This window comes from Lemur catta, chromosome 17 (assembly GCF_020740605.2).
Source record: "Lemur catta isolate mLemCat1 chromosome 17, mLemCat1.pri, whole genome shotgun sequence".
NCBI lineage: Eukaryota > Metazoa > Chordata > Mammalia > Primates > Lemuridae > Lemur > Lemur catta.
The window spans coordinates 29,696,999-29,715,345 of record NC_059144.1 but is presented as its reverse complement, the minus strand read 5'-3'; the positions used below and the strand labels follow the sequence as shown (position 1 = coordinate 29,715,345).

Sequence of the window (18,347 nt, the reverse complement as noted above, 5' to 3'; positions counted from 1 at the left end):
AAAAAGTAACAATTTGAATCCACAAATATATCTTTATAAAGTATTCATAATTGTTCTGCAAAGAAATTGGGTTGCCATATTCTCTGTATAGAGCAAACTGAGTTCTTCATAAACCCGATGGTGACATCTTCCTATAGATGTTTTCAATAAAGGAGGTGCATCACTTATGCTTCTCTGAGCTATTACAGGCTTTTGGTGTGACTGTTGTATTCAGACTCACAAAATTGTCCTCACATTTGGCCAATAGACTCTTTATCTATCAAAGGTCTCAAGCTGTTGAATTTAATATGTAATATGGTTTATGGAAGGAAGAAACAAAGAAAGGATAGAGAGAGAGAAAGAGAGAGTGGGATGGGGAAGGGAGCAAGATTGGAGAGTAGAGCTCTATTCCTGGTGGGGGTGTGACCTCTAACAGGCCTTTCATTTCCCTGGGCCTTCTTTCCTTGGACTAGTCCTTTGATTTTTAAGTTTTTTCCTTTTACAATGAAGCGCTTTTCTAAATGAAATCTATTAAACCTACTATGTAAATAGTGCACTTCGGTTTCCAGCAACACGGCATCCGCTCTATTGCCAACCAGAATCTTTCTATAAATACATATGAATGTTGGATAAAATAAAAATAAAAGAATTATAAATACAAAATTGATTATGAAGTGAAGCAGCAATTCCAACTTGCAGGAAATAGAGAGTGAACCTAGTTCTACCAGGGAAGCCTCAGCTGCACAGGGGGATTTGGGGAGTGGACGTAGGTTCTCGTGGCTTGAGGCTGGGATGTTAATTCCCATGTAGGGGTGGGGGATGAAGCGTTAAGGCCTGGGTAGCACAGTAAGCCAGACCTGAAGCACCTGCCTGAAGGTGGCAACTTGCAAGCATTGCCTTCTCTGTTTAGTGGGGAGTAGAAAAACTACCAGCAAGAGAAAGCAATAAGGAAGTTTACCTTTGCGGGGGGTTCTGTGGGGAAATGAAAATTCTCTCCTGAGAGATCAGAGGCAAGGCTGTGCCACACACAGGTGTGGCTATAAATTTAAATGTCTTATGTGATATGAGAATCCTAACAAAGTGAAATAGAAACTGGTCCAGGACTGCAAAACCTGGGAAACCCTGGCAAATGTAGTTGTAAAAATACTTAGTGGGAAATATCCACAACCAAGAATGCATGGGCCTTTTATGGAAAACAACCACATCCTAAAAAAAATGAGCTCCCAATAAAAATTACTAACCATGCAAGTTAATGAACCACAGAAGAGATGTAGACCCAACAAGCAATAGGATTAGCAGTTTCGTTAGCTTTAGGTAATCATACAATCTGAAGAAAACATAAGTATGTTTAGAATCATTAAATTAAAAAGTAAAAATTGTAATAAAATAGAATGGGCAACATATTGAAAATGAACCAAATTGAAATTCTAGAAGTAAAAAATACAGTCAAAGAAATTTAAAACTTATTAGGTATATGAAGCATCAGGTTAAAAACACAGTTTAAGAGAGAACTCAAAAAGATAGAAATGAAAAATATGATCTAGATGGAATGAGAAGGTCCAACATATATCTACTAGGAGTTCCAGAGGAAAACCCTCAGAAGAGAATGCTTGAGAATTTTCCATAATTGCTGAAGACAAAAATCCTTAAATTCAAGAATCACTAATCTCAAGGAAAATAAATCAGTATAAATGCACATCTTGGTAAGGCCAACTATTGATAAGAGAAAGTCTTTAAAATCAAAGGGAAAAAAAGACAGATTTCCTACAGAGGAGCAACAGTTAGGTGGGAAGCAGTCATCTCATTGGCAACAACTATAGCCTGGAAAATAATATAGAAAATGCTAAGAAAACCATCAATCTAGAATTTTATGCCCAATCAGTCTTCCAAGAGTCTACTCGTTGCAATCCCTAAATATAAACCAGACAAGATACAATCCTACCAGTAAATTACATATTTAACATAAACAATGATTTATGCCAAAACTGTAAGGTGTGCCCACTGTTGGAGAGATTGCTTAGGAATAAATAAAATGATAGAGAGAGACCACATAAAATCCATTCATTGAGTCATTTATAGACATCACTGTAGCGAAGACATACTCAGACTTACACAGTGTGCTACAAGAGTTATCAGGGTGACTTATTTTATTAAAAACAGGACTCTTAAAATATAGAAGAATCTTTACAATACTTCATAGAGACATGGAAAGTAATCATGAAAATCTTTGGCCCCATAGTAAGACTCACTGGTTTTCACACAGAAAAGTACGTGTAAGTAGAGTTATGCATTTTTGTTTTTTCAAAAAAATAATTGCTCCTACATGGATGGAACTGGAGGATATTATGTTAAGTGAAACAAGCCAGAAGTAGAAAGTTTCCACCATACGTTCTCACTCATATGTGGAATCTAAAAAAAAATTGATCTCAAGTAAAAAGGAGAAGAGAGGATACTAGTGTCTGGGAAGAGTGGGAAGAAGGGAGAGATTTGTTAAAGAATTACAGCTAATAAGGGGAATACATTCTGGTGTTCTATACCACTTTAGGATGACTATAGTTAATAACAATATATCTTTTCAAATAGCTAAAAGGAAGATATTGAACATTCCCAACACAAAGAAATGATAAATGTTTGAGATGATGGATATGCTAATTACCCGATCATTCGTTCCAGGCTGCAGTAAGCTATGATCGGGGCTGCTGCACTCCATCCTGGGTGACAGAGCAAGACCTTCTTGTCTCAAAAAAAAAAAAAAAAAGTCTTTTAAGAATGTGTTGGGGCCGGGCACGGTGGCTCATGCACTCTGGGAGGCCGAGGCGGGAGGATCGTTTGAGCTCAGGAGTTCGAAACCAGCCTGAGCAAGAGCGAGACCCCGTCTCTACTAAAAAATAGAAAGAAATTAGCTGGCCAACTAAAAATATACATAGAAAAAATTAGCTGGGCATGATGACGCACACCTGTCGTCCCAGCTACTCGGGAGGCTGAGGCAGGAGGATCGCTTGAGCCCAGGAGTTTGAGGTTGCTGTGAGCTAGGCTGATGCCACGGCACTGTAGTCTGGGCAACAGAGCGAGACTCTGTCTCAAAAAAAAAAAAAAGAGGAAACTACAGAAAAGAGTACTCACTTTTAGATAATGATTTTCCTATCTGATAACTTGAAGCTCATGGGCTGTTCATCCTGAGAGATTTTTAAGATCCAAGAAGTATGCTGAGATTTCAAATGTCACCAGATTCATGTAGGTTTCTCACTTACATCATCATTTAGGAGCAATCCGCTTGTGCCAGGCACTGTGATACACATTTCACATAGGTGACCTCATTCCATTCTCACAAAAGCCCTGGGATCAAAGACTGCTGCTGTCCCCATCATATAGAGGCTGTGCATGTGGCCCAGGCATGTGGAGTGTCTTTCCAAGAGCACACAGCGGCAGAGCCAGAGTACGGTCCCAGGTGGCCTACGTCCTAAACCTTCTCATTAAAATCTACATCTCATATCAACACCTCATTTCTAGTTTTTTGCAATGAGTTGGCAATATGAAAATTATTTTAAAAACTAAAGAGTATGTTGCTGGACAGGGCCTTTAGGGCATCTTGATCTGCTTGAAATTTGTAATGTGTTCTACTTTCCTGGATGATGATTTAAACATTTACTGCACTTTAATTTGCAGGCCCAAGAAGTTAATGTTAAAAACATTCAAACAATATTGGTTTGTCTTTAAAGACACATCTATAGCCTACTTTAAAAATAAGGAACTTGAACAAGGAGAACCAGTAGAAAAACTAAATCTTAGAGGTAAGAGTACTCTACATCTTGCCGATTCTAGGCAAGGTTCCTACAAAATGAAGCAAGGTTTACTTCTAGGGAAACCTCTATCCATTTAGGTTTTCCAAACCTTCAGCTCCTCGACCTCATGGAGTGTGGACTCGAATGGGGTCTAGTGAATGTGGTCACTTGCATTCTGCCGTCCCATCTTGCCCAGTGTGTCCAGAGTCTAGGACGTGGTGGTAATTGGTGTCCATAAATGTAGCACATGAGGCATTGTAAGATCCTGAAAAGCTTTCTGAATTCAGAACAGTTATGTTTAATCCAGTATCACTTTACTGTCTATTCTAATTTCTGAAAGTCACGTGAGTGTATACTGGTAACTCGCTATTAATTGAAATATTTAATTAACTAGCACACTCAACTGTCATCATATGGCCATCAGAGAATTTCCTCTGCTTTGATTTATTTTGACATTCATATTCGTAATGGTTCCTTTGAGTTTGGACAGCCAATATCAAGCTGAAAAATGAACTCAACTGACTTTTCTTATTTAAGAAAATCATAAAAGAAAGTCATTTTCTTCGCCCATGTTAATTGTTCATAAGTCTTATTTAGTTATCCTTTACTGGATGTTGTCTTCTTGCTCCTCCATTTTTCAGAAGAGAACCAAATCTGTGAGGTTTATGTTCAAAGTCTTTATTTTAGATGCACACTTGATATTTACCTAACAGATGCCTCAGTACCCAGTTTTGTCTCTGTCTTTTGCCATTCAGGCTGTGAAGTTGTGCCAGATGTCAATGTAGCAGGGAGAAAATTTGGAATCAAGTTACTAATCCCTGTTGCTGATGGTATGAACGAAGTGTATTTGAGATGCGACCATGTAAGTAAAACCACAAAAAATGTTAAGTCATTTCACCTTTATGAAGCCTAAAAGCAAAACCTATGTGATATTTTCTAAAATTAGAGCACTATTGTGTCAGTGACCTATTGCTTTGCAACAGTCACAATGTAACAAAATCACAATGACATTCAACAATAAATACTTGTTTCTGAAAGATCTACAGGTAGGCTGGGGGTTGGATGATCCAGGCTGGTGTCAGCTGGTCAGATCTGCTTTGAGAAACAGGTTTCGGCAAGACCTTGCCAAAGATTGAGCTGATTTTATTTATTCTGGGTCCCAGGCTGCCTGGGGAAAACTTCTCACAGTGATGGCAGGAAGGCAAAAGGCTTGAAATTGGCATACTGTCACTTCCCCCCACATCCCACTGGCCAAAACAGACCACATAACTGAGCCCGATGTCAAGAGACTGGAATCGCACTCTGTCCCTTGTAACTGTTAAGTTACAAGGCAAAGGGTGTGGATCCCGGGAGAGTGAAGATTGAGGCCAGTAATTCAACATACCACGTGCACTGTTGCACTGAACAATTCCCCTCTTCAAGGGCATCCCCTCCCCTTCTAGGGAGCCTTCCTATTCACTCCTTCAGCTCAAAAATGAGCATAGACCTTAAAGAACAATAGAAGCCACTACTAACTTGTTCAGTTCCCATAATAGCCCTGGTTGCTACTTTAAAATTAGAGTCTTTACTAAGGATCGGCCAACATACGATTAATACAGGAAATCAGTTAATGATTTTTTTTCATCATTTGCTTTTGTCACAGAGATCAGACATGATCTGAAACTGGAAATATGTACTAAGGAAGGCTCTCTGGTAGTTTGAGGTTTCACCTGTCTGTGCTTCATGGCACTCCTTTGTGTCCTTGGATCACCTTTAAATGCAAAGTTCCCTGCGTGGAATTTATCAAAGCCAGCATTCCTATGCTCTAGCCCCTAACTTAGTATCTAGAAATTCAATACCGGTCTCAAAGGCTATTGTCGGGTGTTACTTTAGGTGGTTAACAGACATTCAGAACGTGCACCATTTCACATTTTTCCTTGCTTGGAAGGTGATAGTTTTGTATTACAATGGAGAAGAAAGTCCAAGTCCTGCTGTTTATAACATGGTGGCTTTGCACTTGAGCTTGCTTCTCAGCCCTGGGGTTTTCGCTGCAGGAGAATCAATATGCCCGGTGGATGGCTGCCTGCATCTTGGCATCGAAGGGCAAAACCATGGCAGACAGCTCCTACCAGCTGGAGGTCCTCAACATCCTTTCATTTCTGAGGATGAAAAACAGGAACTCGGCATCTCAGGTGGCTTCAAGTCCCGAAAACATGGACATGAACCCAGAATGTTTTGTGTCACCTCGATGTGCAAAAAAACACAAGTCTAAACAGGTACTGTTCATCTTGTTGGGGCAACTGTGTGCAGTAGAATCTTTATGTTCTGAAATAAAACGAAGAGTTCCATCTGATTAACGCCATCATCTTGAAAAATCAGTCGATGGCGAAAGTTGCCTATGTACTAAGTATTAGATGATATTAGGAGATTATTGTTAATTTTGTTAGAGGTGACTATAATGCCGACTGAATATAGCAACATTCCCAGATTGAACTTAATCAAGAAAAATTTAGTTCCCACCAACTGAAGACTGAAATTATGCCTCCATAGGAGTGGGTTAAAAGTTGCACAGATGAACTGAACTATCGGTGGATACTCCACGGATCTTGGACAGAGGACCCGAAGCTCTCCATCTGCAACCTTGGGAGCTTTTGTGTGTCCTGATCTCATTCCTGCTTCTCCCCTGTCATGTCTTATAGAAAAAGAGAGAGAGAATAAATGAATGGGATCAAATGGTTTTTGTAGAGCTGCAGTCAGGCCTTACATTTGTTGTTCTCTTTGGGGATCCGGCGCTAATGGGATGATTATAGGGCAGTCGGTGCACACAGAGGAGAGTTTGATGTCTCCCGTTTCTGCTTAGCTGGCAGCCCGGATCCTGGAAGCCCACCAGAACGTGGCCCAGATGCCCCTGGTCGAAGCCAAGCTGCGGTTCATCCAGGCGTGGCAGTCCCTACCTGAATTCGGCCTCACCTACTACCTTGTCAGGTGACTACAGTGTTCACTTGTCTCTTTCACTTTCTATTCAATTGTGAGTGGCTTACTGAGAACCCAGTTTATTCTCATTTAGCAGAGAATATAGAACTCATTATTTCAGAATGCTGCCCTTTCAAAAATGGCCCAAACACTTTGGGCTGCTCACAGACATTGTCCGTACCTTCTTTTCTACCCCCCTGAAACTCAGCTAAATGGGAAGGGAAATTTTAAAAGGAGGAGATTTGGTTCTTTTAGGATAACTACATTTGCAAAGCCAGAGGGAAAACATGACCTGTTGATTTTATGAAAGCTGTGACTTTCTTTCACGCCAGCTTCCTCTCTGTTGTGTATCTCATATTGTGTCTCATGGTGTGGCTTTGCAGAATTTTTAGGTTTCTAGAAAGGTCCCAACAAACCTTGTGTCTTATCTTCATTCAGCTTTATCAGATAGCAGCCCTGTTCCCACTGGTCCAAAGGACCCAGAGAAGGCCATCTATTACCCACTTCTGTTTTACAGATCAAAACACTGAAATACAGAAAAATAGCTTAAGTGAGTTGTCCGAGTTCATCCCCTGGTCAGGGGCATGCCTTGGTGTGGAGCCCAGTGTCCTCATTGTAATCCCCACCCAGCGTGACGCCTCTGCCCCGCTGTACAAAATCAATGATTTCCCAAAATGTGCCCACAAGTGTGCTTGTGAATCGAATTACATTTTCCAGTTCAGTAGGGAAGACTGATGTTTAAGCAAAATCTAAACGTAACCCTGCAGTACAGTAAGTACTCTCTGTCACTTTCTCATTTTATAATTAGAGGGTTGGAAGACGGGTTTGCATTAGAAAACACTGAATTATAGGAAAGTACAGTTTTCATTTGTTTTGTCGGCTCTTCAAAGACTTGGTTTCCTCAACCCCTTCTAGCAAGGGAGTCTACCCAGGATTTTCTGTTCACTGAAACATCTCACTTCACATCTATCCCCAGTGTTTATCCCAAACAAGCAACTCCTCCTGCTTTACTCACTGCAGCAAAAGAATGAGGGAGGGTGAAGCTGTGCTGGACACCCACTTATGTGCATGGACGTGTGTGCATGTGTACATGCGTGCATACACACGCACTCAGCTATAACTCTGAAGTCAAGCCCGCATGGTGGAAAGAACACAGACACTGGAGCCCACCGGGCCCAGCTTCCAGGCCCACCTCTGCCTCTGCTAGCTCTGTGACCTGGGGCATTGTCACCGACCTCACCACGCCTCAGCTTCTGCTCAGAGGGCATTCTGAGCAAGTCCAGTGAAACAAGGCAAGGAAAGTGCCTGATAAATTGTGAAGGGTAGCATGGGCCCGAACACATTTCCCCTGCCGCTTACTCCTGTCCCCCACTGCCCTTTTGCCAGCTGTTTCCCCCTGCACTTCCCCCACCTCCAGCGTCTGTCTATGGAGGTGAGGCTTTGCGGCAGCAGTCCTGGGTGTGATGAAAATCTGCCTTTTCCGAGGCCAGTGTAGGATGGCAGGCGGAGTCAGGATCTGCCCACACCCAAGAAACCCGGGTCTTTCTTAGCTTCAGGACTCCCCGAATTCCAGAGAGCAGCCCGAGGAGTCCCCATATGTTAGAGAGAAGCAGGTAGAGCAAGAATGAGCTAACTTGTGCTATTAAGCGTCATGGTGGTGGAATGAATGAATAATAAAAGATATGGGAATAATCCCCGAAAAGTACAGTAAACTTTTATCATATGAAGGGAACAGGTGAAAAAGGTAAGAGTGATGTAGAAAGTGGCTTATTCACCTAGGAATTTTTTTTCTCCAATTATATGATATTTTTCTCTCTCCAGCAACCTCAATTTTCACATCCTCACATCCCCCTCCAGTTGCTGTCCCTGTTCCCAGCTCTTATTCACAGCAGACCTTGAATGTGGCATCCCTGCCACTGTCCCCAATTCCTTACTTCCATTCTGTCTTGACCTTACTCCAATCAGGTTTCCTCCGCCTCCACACGCCACTGCCTCCGCCACTCACTGTCATCAGGGTCACCCACTGGTCACCCGTGACCTTCACGTTGCTGACTCCATAGGTCAGCTTGTGCCAGCTGGCCTCTCAGCAGCGTTTGGCACAGTGAGTCCACCCCTCCTCCCTGACACACTTGCGTCACTTGCCTTCCGGGTTTTCCTTGCTGTCACTGGCCAGTTCTTTTGTTCTCCTTCACTGGTTCTTTCTCATCTTCCCAACCTTGTGTAATACTGGAGTGCACAGGCCTCAGCTCTTTAAAACACTCCTCTTCCTGGGCTCAGCCATTCTTTTGGCTTCATTTATATGCTGATTACTCCAAAATGTACATCTTGAGCCTAGAACTCTCTCTTGAACTGCAGATTCATAAATCCAACAATGCTTAGATGTCTAACAGCCATGTCCTCTTAACATGTCCCAAATTCCTGATCTTCCCATCTAAACCAGCTCCCCCTACATTCTTCTGCATCTCCGTAAAGGGCAACTCCTCCCTCTGGATGTTCAGGCCAAATTTCTTGAGGTCATTCCTGACTCTGCTCTTTATCTCTCATGTGACATCCTGTCCGTTGGCCAATCCTGGTGATTCTGTCTTCAAAGTATCTACAGAGGCTGGGCGAGGTGGCTCACGCCTGTAGTCCTAGCACTCTGGGAGGCCGAGGTGGGAGGATCACTCAAGGTCAGGAGTTCAAGAACAGCCTGAGCAAGAGCGAGACCCCATCTCTACTAAAAATAGAAAGAAATTATCTGGACAGCTAAACTATATATAGAAAAAAAATTAGCCAGGCATGGTGGCACATGCCTGTAGTCCCAGCTACTCGGGAGGCTGAGGCAGAAGGATTGCTTGAGCCCAGGAGTTTGAGGTTGCTGTGAGCTAGGCTGATGCCACTGCACTCTAACCAGGGCAAAAGAGCGAGACTTTGTCTCAAAAAAAAAAAAAAAAAAAGTATCTACAGAATCCGACCTCTCCTTACTGCCTCCACCACCACCAGGTCCAGAGTGATCCTACCTGGTCTTCCTGCCTCTACCCTTGACCCCTAAGTTTCCAACTCAGCAGCTAGAGGGATCTTTTTAAAATCTTAAGTCAGACCAGGTGAAGCCTCTGCTCAGAACCCTCTGAAGGCTTTCTGTCTCACTCAGAGGAAGAACCAGATCCTTACCCTGGCCTCCAAGATCTTAGCTCCCTAATTCTCTAACTCGCACTCCTCTCCCCTCCTTCCCTGTGCCAGCCACGCGGGCCTCCTGCCAGGCCCTTGAGCACTCAATAAATAAACACAGTGGCTGTGCCCTCTGCCTGGAACACTCTTGCCCCAGAGAGCCATATGTTTCATTCCTTCACGCACATTAGTTCTTTAATCAAATATCTCCATCTCACTGACCTTCCCTGACTCCCTGTTTTAGATTGTGACACCTCATTGCCAGTATTCCCTGGACCCCTTCTGTGCTGTATTTTTCCTCATAAGCTTATATGGCATATTTATTTCACACTTATGATCCTTTCCCCTCACTCATCAGGAATTTTCTATCCATTTTCTTCACTATAATATGAACAGTGCCTGAGAGGGAGTCCCTGGCACACAGCGGCGGTGCTAATTTTAAATGAATTGATTTGACCTCCTCTTATTTATTTTCCTCTGACATCAATTTCACTTAAAGAATGTCAGCGGGATAGTCTTCATGTTTTCCCATTCCTCATATTTTCTATGTCACAATAAAAATGCTCTCCTGTAGAAAGTCAATCCCTCATTGTCTATTCTTCTAAAATGATTCAGAAATGTTGGTATTATCTTTAAGAAGTTGTATGTGAATGAACATCAATTATTATAGGAAACAGTCACTTCTCTTAACTAATATTATTGGGGTTTTTGTTTTTAATTTTTTTTTTTTTTTAAGATTTAAAGGAAGCAAGAAAGATGACATCCTGGGAGTCTCCTATAATAGGTTGATTAGAATCGATGCAGCCACAGGGATTCCAATTACAACATGGAGATTCACAAACATGAAACAGTGGAATGTCAATTGGGAAATCCGGCAGGTAAAGTGAAAGTTTTTACTATTTGGTGTTGAGCCTGTAAATGTGTGTTCTCTCAGAATTGCACGTTATTCTGATTTTTAAAAGGTGTTCTTATACTTAGGTTAAGAATCCCCAAGCAAGTAGTAATTATCTGGTGAAATAATCACATGCAATTCTGGGCAGTTTCCTAACAAGTACAGGCCAAATGTTCTTGAATTAACACCACAAGTTGGCTTTATCTCCATGCAAGCTTTCCATGCAGCAGATGCTAAAATTGCTGAGCAGTTTGATTAATTTTCATCGACTCATCATAGGATTACATAAGATTTAGGCTGGTGATTACTTAGTGGAAACTACCTGAGATGTAACTGCTACGCAAAATATAAATGCAAGAAAGGCCCCATCTGACTGGCTGCCAAAGGATCTAACTGATTGAGGACTCAGAGGCCCAGCTGCCCCACTGGAGAACATTCCAGTCCCAAAAGTGAAAAAGTGCCGGAGAAGCAAGGTGCACAGAGATGACTGAGAATAGTGTAGCCTCCTGAGGTGAGGAGCCAGTAAACCCTTAGCCTGTGTGACAGTTTCCCATCAACTCCCATCCTAGGAACAACTACCTTCAGGCCAAGCCTGTGTCCTGGGAAATTCTAGATGAAGTTAGCAGCAGCGTCCTATTGCTGATTTAAAATATTCCGACGTTGCTGGTATAGAATCTATCTTCTCTCGTTCCTTTTGCATTCTCGTTTTTCCAGTAGAAAGCCATCAACATAGAGGGACGGTAAGGGACACACCCTGGAGTCCTTTCAGCATTGCTGGTAACCATCTGGGCTCTCCTTTGTAAAATGAAGGTCAGAGATTGGGTGCACCTGTAAGGCAGTAGCTCTAAAAGCTGGATGCATATTAGAATCACCTGAAGAGTTTTAAAATACCACTGCCCAGACCACAGTCAAGACCAGTCAAACCTGAATTTCTGGGAGTATGAACTAGGCTTCAGTACAGTTCCACATCAGCCACAGCTGAGAACCAGTGAGGCATCTAAGTCTTTTTGCTAGTGCTTAGAGTTTATGACTTTCAGCTGGGAAAGGGCACCAGGCAGTAGATGTGGGGAAATCGAGGCAGACCTTTTATTCTCTATTAGCGAGTCTGCAAAGCACCCTGCCGCTCAACACAGAGAGTGCTTGGGAAATTCTTATATCTGAACGACACAGAAAATACTGTCCGTGTGTGTTGGGAGTTGTTTTACCAAGTGTGTGGCAAAGTTGACACCACAAGAGGGCGCAAAGAGAACGATGTTTTCTGCAAGTGTTTAATTGGAAGCGGTAGTTTTCTGTGTGGTCTTTTGGGATATCACCTTGTCAGCCACCTCAGCGGCCCTCTCCAAGGCCCCTTAGCCTGGGTCACAGTTTCCTATCAGCTCCCAAGCAGCCTCTTTTTCACCATCCCCTGTCACAGTTTAAGCAGATCCGTGCCTTCCCCTTCCAGCTGGCCATCGAGTTCGACCAAAACGTCTCCATTGCATTCACCTGCCTGAGCGCGGACTGCAAGGTCGTGCACGAGTACATCGGTGGCTACATTTTCTTGTCCACCCGCTCCAAGGACCAGAATGAAACGCTCGATGAGGACCTGTTCCACAAATTGACCGGCGGTCAGGATTGAAGCGGGAAGGCCTGCTGGGCCCACACAGACGGGCAAGCCAACGGCGGTCCCCCCTAAATGCCCGGGATCCACGGCTCGGCCTGCCCCGTGTGTAGACTCCAGAACGACGGACAACACGCATTCACTCAGATCCTCGCCTCTTCCAAACACACTGCTAGCACGTCCCTTTCCTCACTTTGCCCTGTGCCATCAGTTGTGGAAGGGGCCTCACTTGCCTTTTCCACAAAATGGGTGGGCAGGAGAGAGGGGGGGTGCTCCAAGATACTGGGGTCCAAAGGCCCAGGATGTAGCTACAGGTCTGTGACTTGCAGAACCTGCCAAGTGTGTGGCTGGAAGTTGTCCTTGTGCTTATCTGCCTCATTGCCAAGTCAGTCGAGACGTCAGAAAGGTAAAAATCACATGTAGAAAGTACAAATCTTGTTCCACAAACTCAGGTATGAAAAGAAATATATCTTTCCCTAATTAAACCGTGTTAGCTCCCATGTTATGAGAATGGCAGAGGGGGGTCCCGCATGCGCACACTTTTTCCCTGGAGGGCAGGTCTGGGAGCGGGGAGGGGGGAGTGGGGCTACCTGGTAGCAGTTGGTGACAAGGTTTCAGGGTAATAGTCCTCAGTGCCCTCCATCCACAGTGACATCTGCTGAGATGACCACTGACCCATCCAGTCTTGGTCATTGGTCCTCTTGGGTCACTGCTGCCACCTGCCAGCCCCATTCAATTCCTGGGGACCCCTCAGCCACCTTCAAGTCCTTCCTGAAGACGTGGGTGACACAGGGGTGCAAGGAAATCTGTTCCTCAGCCTGGATCTATGTCTCAGCTGCTTCTGCTCTGGGTTGGGGCTCAGGGAGACGGGCACAGTTCTCTCTGTTCATAAAAACCACTTCCCAGCATCAAGGAATCCAGCCAGGTCTCCATCCCACCTGGTCAGGGAGAGAAGGGCAGACCTGTTCTCAAGGACCACCACGTTCAGGGTCTGACAGCTCCCCACTGGCTGCCGCCCCAGGGCCTCTGGCTGGTCCGGGTGCTGGGGAAGTGTTCCTCTTACCACCGAGCAGTGTTCTCCTGGATTTGGTGTCTGTGTTTATATGACTCCTGGCCTTTTCCCTAAAGGCCTTTGGCTTTTGTAAATCACAAGCCACTAATAGGCTCTCTTTTTCCTCTGCTTTTTGCTGGTCATCCCTGCCTTGAGACATCATCCTGAGCCAACTTAACAGCTGAATTGAAAATGAATTGTCATTTTCTGTTTTGGTTTGTTAGCAGTGGGTGGGGTAGGTTTAGAGAAGGTAAAAAGGAATACCAGAGGTAGGCCGGGCGCGGTGGCTCACGCCTGTAATCCTAGCACTCTGGGCAGGCCGAGGTGGGCAGATTGTTTGAGGTCAGGAGTTCAAGACCAGCTCTGAGCAAGAGCGAGACCCCATCTCTACTAAAAAAATAGAAAGAAATTTGGTGGACAACTAAAAATATATAGAAAAAATTAGCTGGGCATGGTGGCTCACACCTGTAGTCCCAGCTACTCTGGAGGCTGAGGCAGTAGGATCTCTTGAGCCCAGGAGTTTGAGGTTGCTGTGAGCTAGGCTGATGCCACGGCACTCACTCTAGCCCCGGCAATAGAGAGAGACTCTGTCTCAAAAAAAAAAAAAAAATACCAGAGGTAAAGGGAACTATCCTGTGATACTTTATTATGGTTTTTATAAATGTTCTCCTCCCACATGAAAAACTTGGGTTGCAAGGATAAAAGGCAAAGGCTCCAACTCTGTTCTGCATTTCTCTGGGCCTGAACCCTCACGGGGCCTGGCTGGAGCCCAGATGCCTGCAAGCGTCAGCTGCTGGTTTATTATCTAACAAAGCCATCTGAGAAGTGAGAGCTCAGCAGTTCCGGGAGCCCCATAGCGACAGCCTTGGCTAAGGACCCCCTGGTCTGGAGCCAGGACCTACCTTCTGGAAATTCCTCGTTTAATCTCTCCGTAGAGGTGAATGTTGATGAAGCCTCCCAAGCACCAGCTGAATTTCTGAGGCCTACCTTAAAGCTCAGAGGTGGCTTAGGCCCTTGGAAAATCAGGTTCACATCATAAAGAACTTAATTTGAAATGGTTTATGTAGAAAGTAGTGCTGCGTGTGCTGTGTTAAGCTTGGTGTTGGTCATTTCTCTGTAGTCCTAGGCTCTATTATTTAAGAAGCTAGTCGAAGCCGGGTGCAGTGCCTCACGCCTGTAATCCTAGCACTCTGGGAGGCCGAGGCAGGTGGAATGGCTCGAGGTCAGGAGTTCAAGACCAGCCTGAGCAAGAGCTAGACCCCCCCCCCCCCCCCCGTCTCTACTAAAAATAGAAAGAAATTATCTGGACAGCTAAAAAATATATAGAAAAAATTAGCCGGGCATGGTGGTGCATGCCTGTAGTCCCAGCTACTTGGGAGGCTGAGGCAGGAGGATTGCTTGAGCCCAGGAGTTTGAGGTTGCCCAACACTCTAGCCTGGGCAACAGAGTGAGACTCTGTCTCAAAAAAACAAATGACAAAAAAAAAGAAGTTAGTCGAGTCGTTACAATTACAACGAAGCAATACATTAGATTAATGTTCCTTGTCCAATTTTTTCTGTCTTCTGTCTGCACTCCTTAACTTTACCTAAGTGAGATCTTCAGTTCAACCCTCTTCCTCAGCTTTTCATGGTTGTCTGACATTTCCATGAAAACACTCAAAGGAATTGACTGGTTTTAACCAAACTTTCTCTGTTGGTTACAACTTTCAGGGGAACATTTCTTCTGTAACTACAACAGCAACGTCCCAAAGGAATAAACAAGTATGACAAGGAAACTTTAAATGCTGCTGGTCCAAAGAGCAAACCTTAAGGACATATTTTTTTTTATATTGCGTACAAAAGGTCATCTGACTTCCTGTGATGAAATTTTAAATGAACACGTGCCTTTCAGCATCGTTTGCTTTCTTATCTACACTAGATGCAGAAATCTGCATTTTTTTTGTTATTTTATATGACCTTTTTTTTAAGTAAAAGGTTTGTATGGATTTGAGTGTGGTCCAGTTGTGTCCTTTCCAACCTGTCTCCAAAAAGGTGATTATTTTCTCTGTTACGAAAAAGGAGTGAGACTCCCGGGTCTGGCGCAGGCCTCTCCTCGCACTGCCAAGGTTCCAGCTAATTCTCCCCAGTGCTGTGGGGAGTGGCTGATCACGTCGGTCCTCAGAGATCAACTCAGAAACCTCACTTAACCGTCGATTTCAATTTCTTTCTCACTGACTCAGTCTCCAGCTTTCCTGAGGTATCCTGCCTTATCCTGAGCTCTTTTGTCTTTTTTTAGGTCTTTTAGGAAGAAAAAAAAAAAACCACCAGAGAGCAAAAAAAAAATATCTAGAGGCAAGGGAGCAACTGCAGGCTCCTGGTCTTGATGGCTGCATGTGGAGGGTACTTCTTTGTTTTAGGGATGGCGGGTCCCTAAGGGCAGTGACTTACAGATGCGTCTGGGTGCAGTTCTCACAGCGGCCCGTGGAGGGCAGGAGCAGCTTGCTTTCTCACTTGACAAAGGCGAAAACAAACTCAAGGTGAAGTAACTCGCCCAGGGTCACCCCGCTGATAAGCAGTGAAACCAGGCTCCAAAGCCAGATTCGTCTTAACTCCGGAAGCCACTAGGCTTCACCCAGCGAGCCCCACCCTTCCTTCCCCAGCCCTGCCCAGCCTCAGCGCGGGCGTCCCCTGAGCCCAGTGTCCCCGCGTCAGGCTCACACGGGTGCGTCCGAGGGCGTTAGGGACAGTGGCTGCCCCGAGTTAGCTGGGGGCGGAGGGGGCGGACCAAAGCACCGGAGAAAGGAGGTGCTTCGAGAGTATTTTATTTTTAATTCTGGGAAAGTTTCATGATCAGTCCCTTAGATCAGAAAAGTAAGGCAATGAAGAGGAGCTTTTCGTTTGCAAATTCATCTTTTGGTTGTAGGCACTAGAAGTCAAGACATTTTATAATATCTATTTTCTGAAATCAGTAAAAAATTTTTTAATTCACTTATAAGATTTCTTTCTTTGCTTCTACATTCAGTATCTTTATATTCACATTCATTGTTTTCCCACACAAATGTGACTTTCCTGCCTCCTCCCCTGGCCCCTCAATCACCCCAGAATCTCGCAGTGACTGGGGGTGCAGAGACACCTCCTTATTTGCTATTTCACCCCTTTTCCCCCTCATTCCCTACCATCAAGGGCTCTCGAGTCCTGGGAATCATGGACGGAAAATCCGAAGGTCAGCACTTGGCCCTCGCTGGTGATAAAGTTTTTCCATTCCCTTGTACCTCACTGGGGCCGTGTGGATAAATGTTGATTGCTATTTAAAAAGGAGAAAAAAAAATCAGCCAGTCCCTGTTCTGTCCTCACAAATGCGTGTGCTGGCCGTGAACTCCAGCTGTCTGTCCTTGGGGTGGTAGGTTCTCAGCCTTCTTTAGCCAAGCTCCTGACTCACAACTGTGGCAAGGTTTCTTTCACGGCACTCTAGCCTGGGTGACAGAGTGGGACTCTGCCTCAAAAAAAGAAGAAGAAGAAAGTGAGAATAGACATTGGGAAACAAGTGGCTTCCTCTGCCATAACCACCTGCTATGTACCGGACACTATGCTAGATGCTTAGGTTAGTAAATGGAACAGAGGTTATGATTTAACAAGAGAGAAAGATGTCTAAGCAAATCCAGACAGTCCCTAACTTACGGTGGTTCAACTTAACAATTTTTGACTTACGATGGGCTTATTGGGGAAGCTCCATGAGATTCCAAATCATTACTTTGTTTCTACAACTAGAGCATTTAAAGAAAAAAAAAAAGAATTCCCCTTAACATATTATAGTAGAAATCTAAACAAACCCATAGGCAAACCCTGACTCCTCTTCTGTGGAAAATTCCAAATGAGGAAATATAACTGAGCAGAAATGGAAGGAAGGGAGGGCAGAGTTACACTTGTGTGTTCAGCAAATCTGTCTTAAGCACGTGTTGTGGGCAGGTACTGCCAGATGCTAGGACTGCCACAGTGAGCAAGCTGGACACAGTCCCTGAACAAACAGGGCACACATTTCAGCCCTTTGTGACTTGACGTGCGCTCACACTGCTCATGACTGTCTTCTGTCTCCCACCCCTTCTAGAGTGGGAACTGCTTGAGGGCAGGGTCCAAGGCTTGTTCATCTCTGAGCCTTCATTTTATATACTGGGTGCCTGGGGCCATGCACAAGCATGTTCTCAGGGTATTGCTAAGCCAATTCATTTACTTTACAGATGAAAAACAGGACACAGACAGAAGCTTAAGAATGCAGACATTGTAGCCAGTAAGATGGCAGCAGCGCTGAGATAAGAATCCAGCATCCTGTGTCCCCATTTAAGGTCCGTTTCCCTTAGTGTGCTGCCTCTCTGGCTGTGGTAGATTCCTGAATGTGGTTTATAAAAACAGCCTATCTACTGTCTGGTCCCACCTCCTACAGTCACATGCAAAATAAAGTGGCAGGTTAGAGCCTGACCTCTCATTCCAGTTTGAATCTTTTTTTTTTCCACTAAAAATTTTAAAGGATCTCAAATGGTATCATTTAAAAGTCTAAGCATTCTACATCTCGTCATTCTGAAATCTTACTTTTAGTGGGTGACGCTTCCACAGGAAAATCAACATGGGTCCCAATCCATGACTATTTCATTTTCTCAAGATCACTTCCTTGCAGGCAGGGCAGCCACATCAGCAAGCCCACTGAAAGCCTCTTTTCTGCATTCCATTCCGGGAGAGCTGGCTCTTCCTGGAGACTTGACAACCTGGTACCGTCTCCTCCCACAATTACCCTCCCATTTCTCTGGCTTATCTCTGGTGTCAGAGAAGAATGCAGTCTTTAGGCTGGTACATTCGGACTCCAGTATTTGGGGGAAGAGCCCTCAGCAGAGCCTGCTGGCATCCAGAGGGCAGGGTGGGGGCAGCTGGCTGAGCAGTCACCTGTCACCTGGGCCAGCCACACTCACCCCCCTCC

The 18,347-nt window shown here is 44.5% G+C and overlaps 1 protein-coding gene across 2 annotated transcripts in view; it reads left to right on the top strand.

Annotated features, from left to right (window-relative positions):
* The window catches only part of FERMT1 (FERM domain containing kindlin 1), a 31,946-nt gene extending 19,109 nt beyond the window's left edge, over positions 1-12,837 (top strand). For both annotated transcript variants that reach the window (XM_045529609.1, XM_045529610.1), the window contains 6 exons: positions 3,646-3,770; positions 4,517-4,623; positions 5,795-6,016; positions 6,601-6,725; positions 10,597-10,738; positions 12,197-12,837. In XM_045529609.1, the coding sequence (XP_045385565.1) occupies positions 3,646-3,770; positions 4,517-4,623; positions 5,795-6,016; positions 6,601-6,725; positions 10,597-10,738; positions 12,197-12,370 (895 nt within the window). In that variant the 3' untranslated portion in view covers positions 12,371-12,837. The remainder of the gene's footprint in view (positions 1-3,645; positions 3,771-4,516; positions 4,624-5,794; positions 6,017-6,600; positions 6,726-10,596; positions 10,739-12,196) is intronic.
* Positions 12,838-18,347: the final 5,510 nt, after the last annotated feature.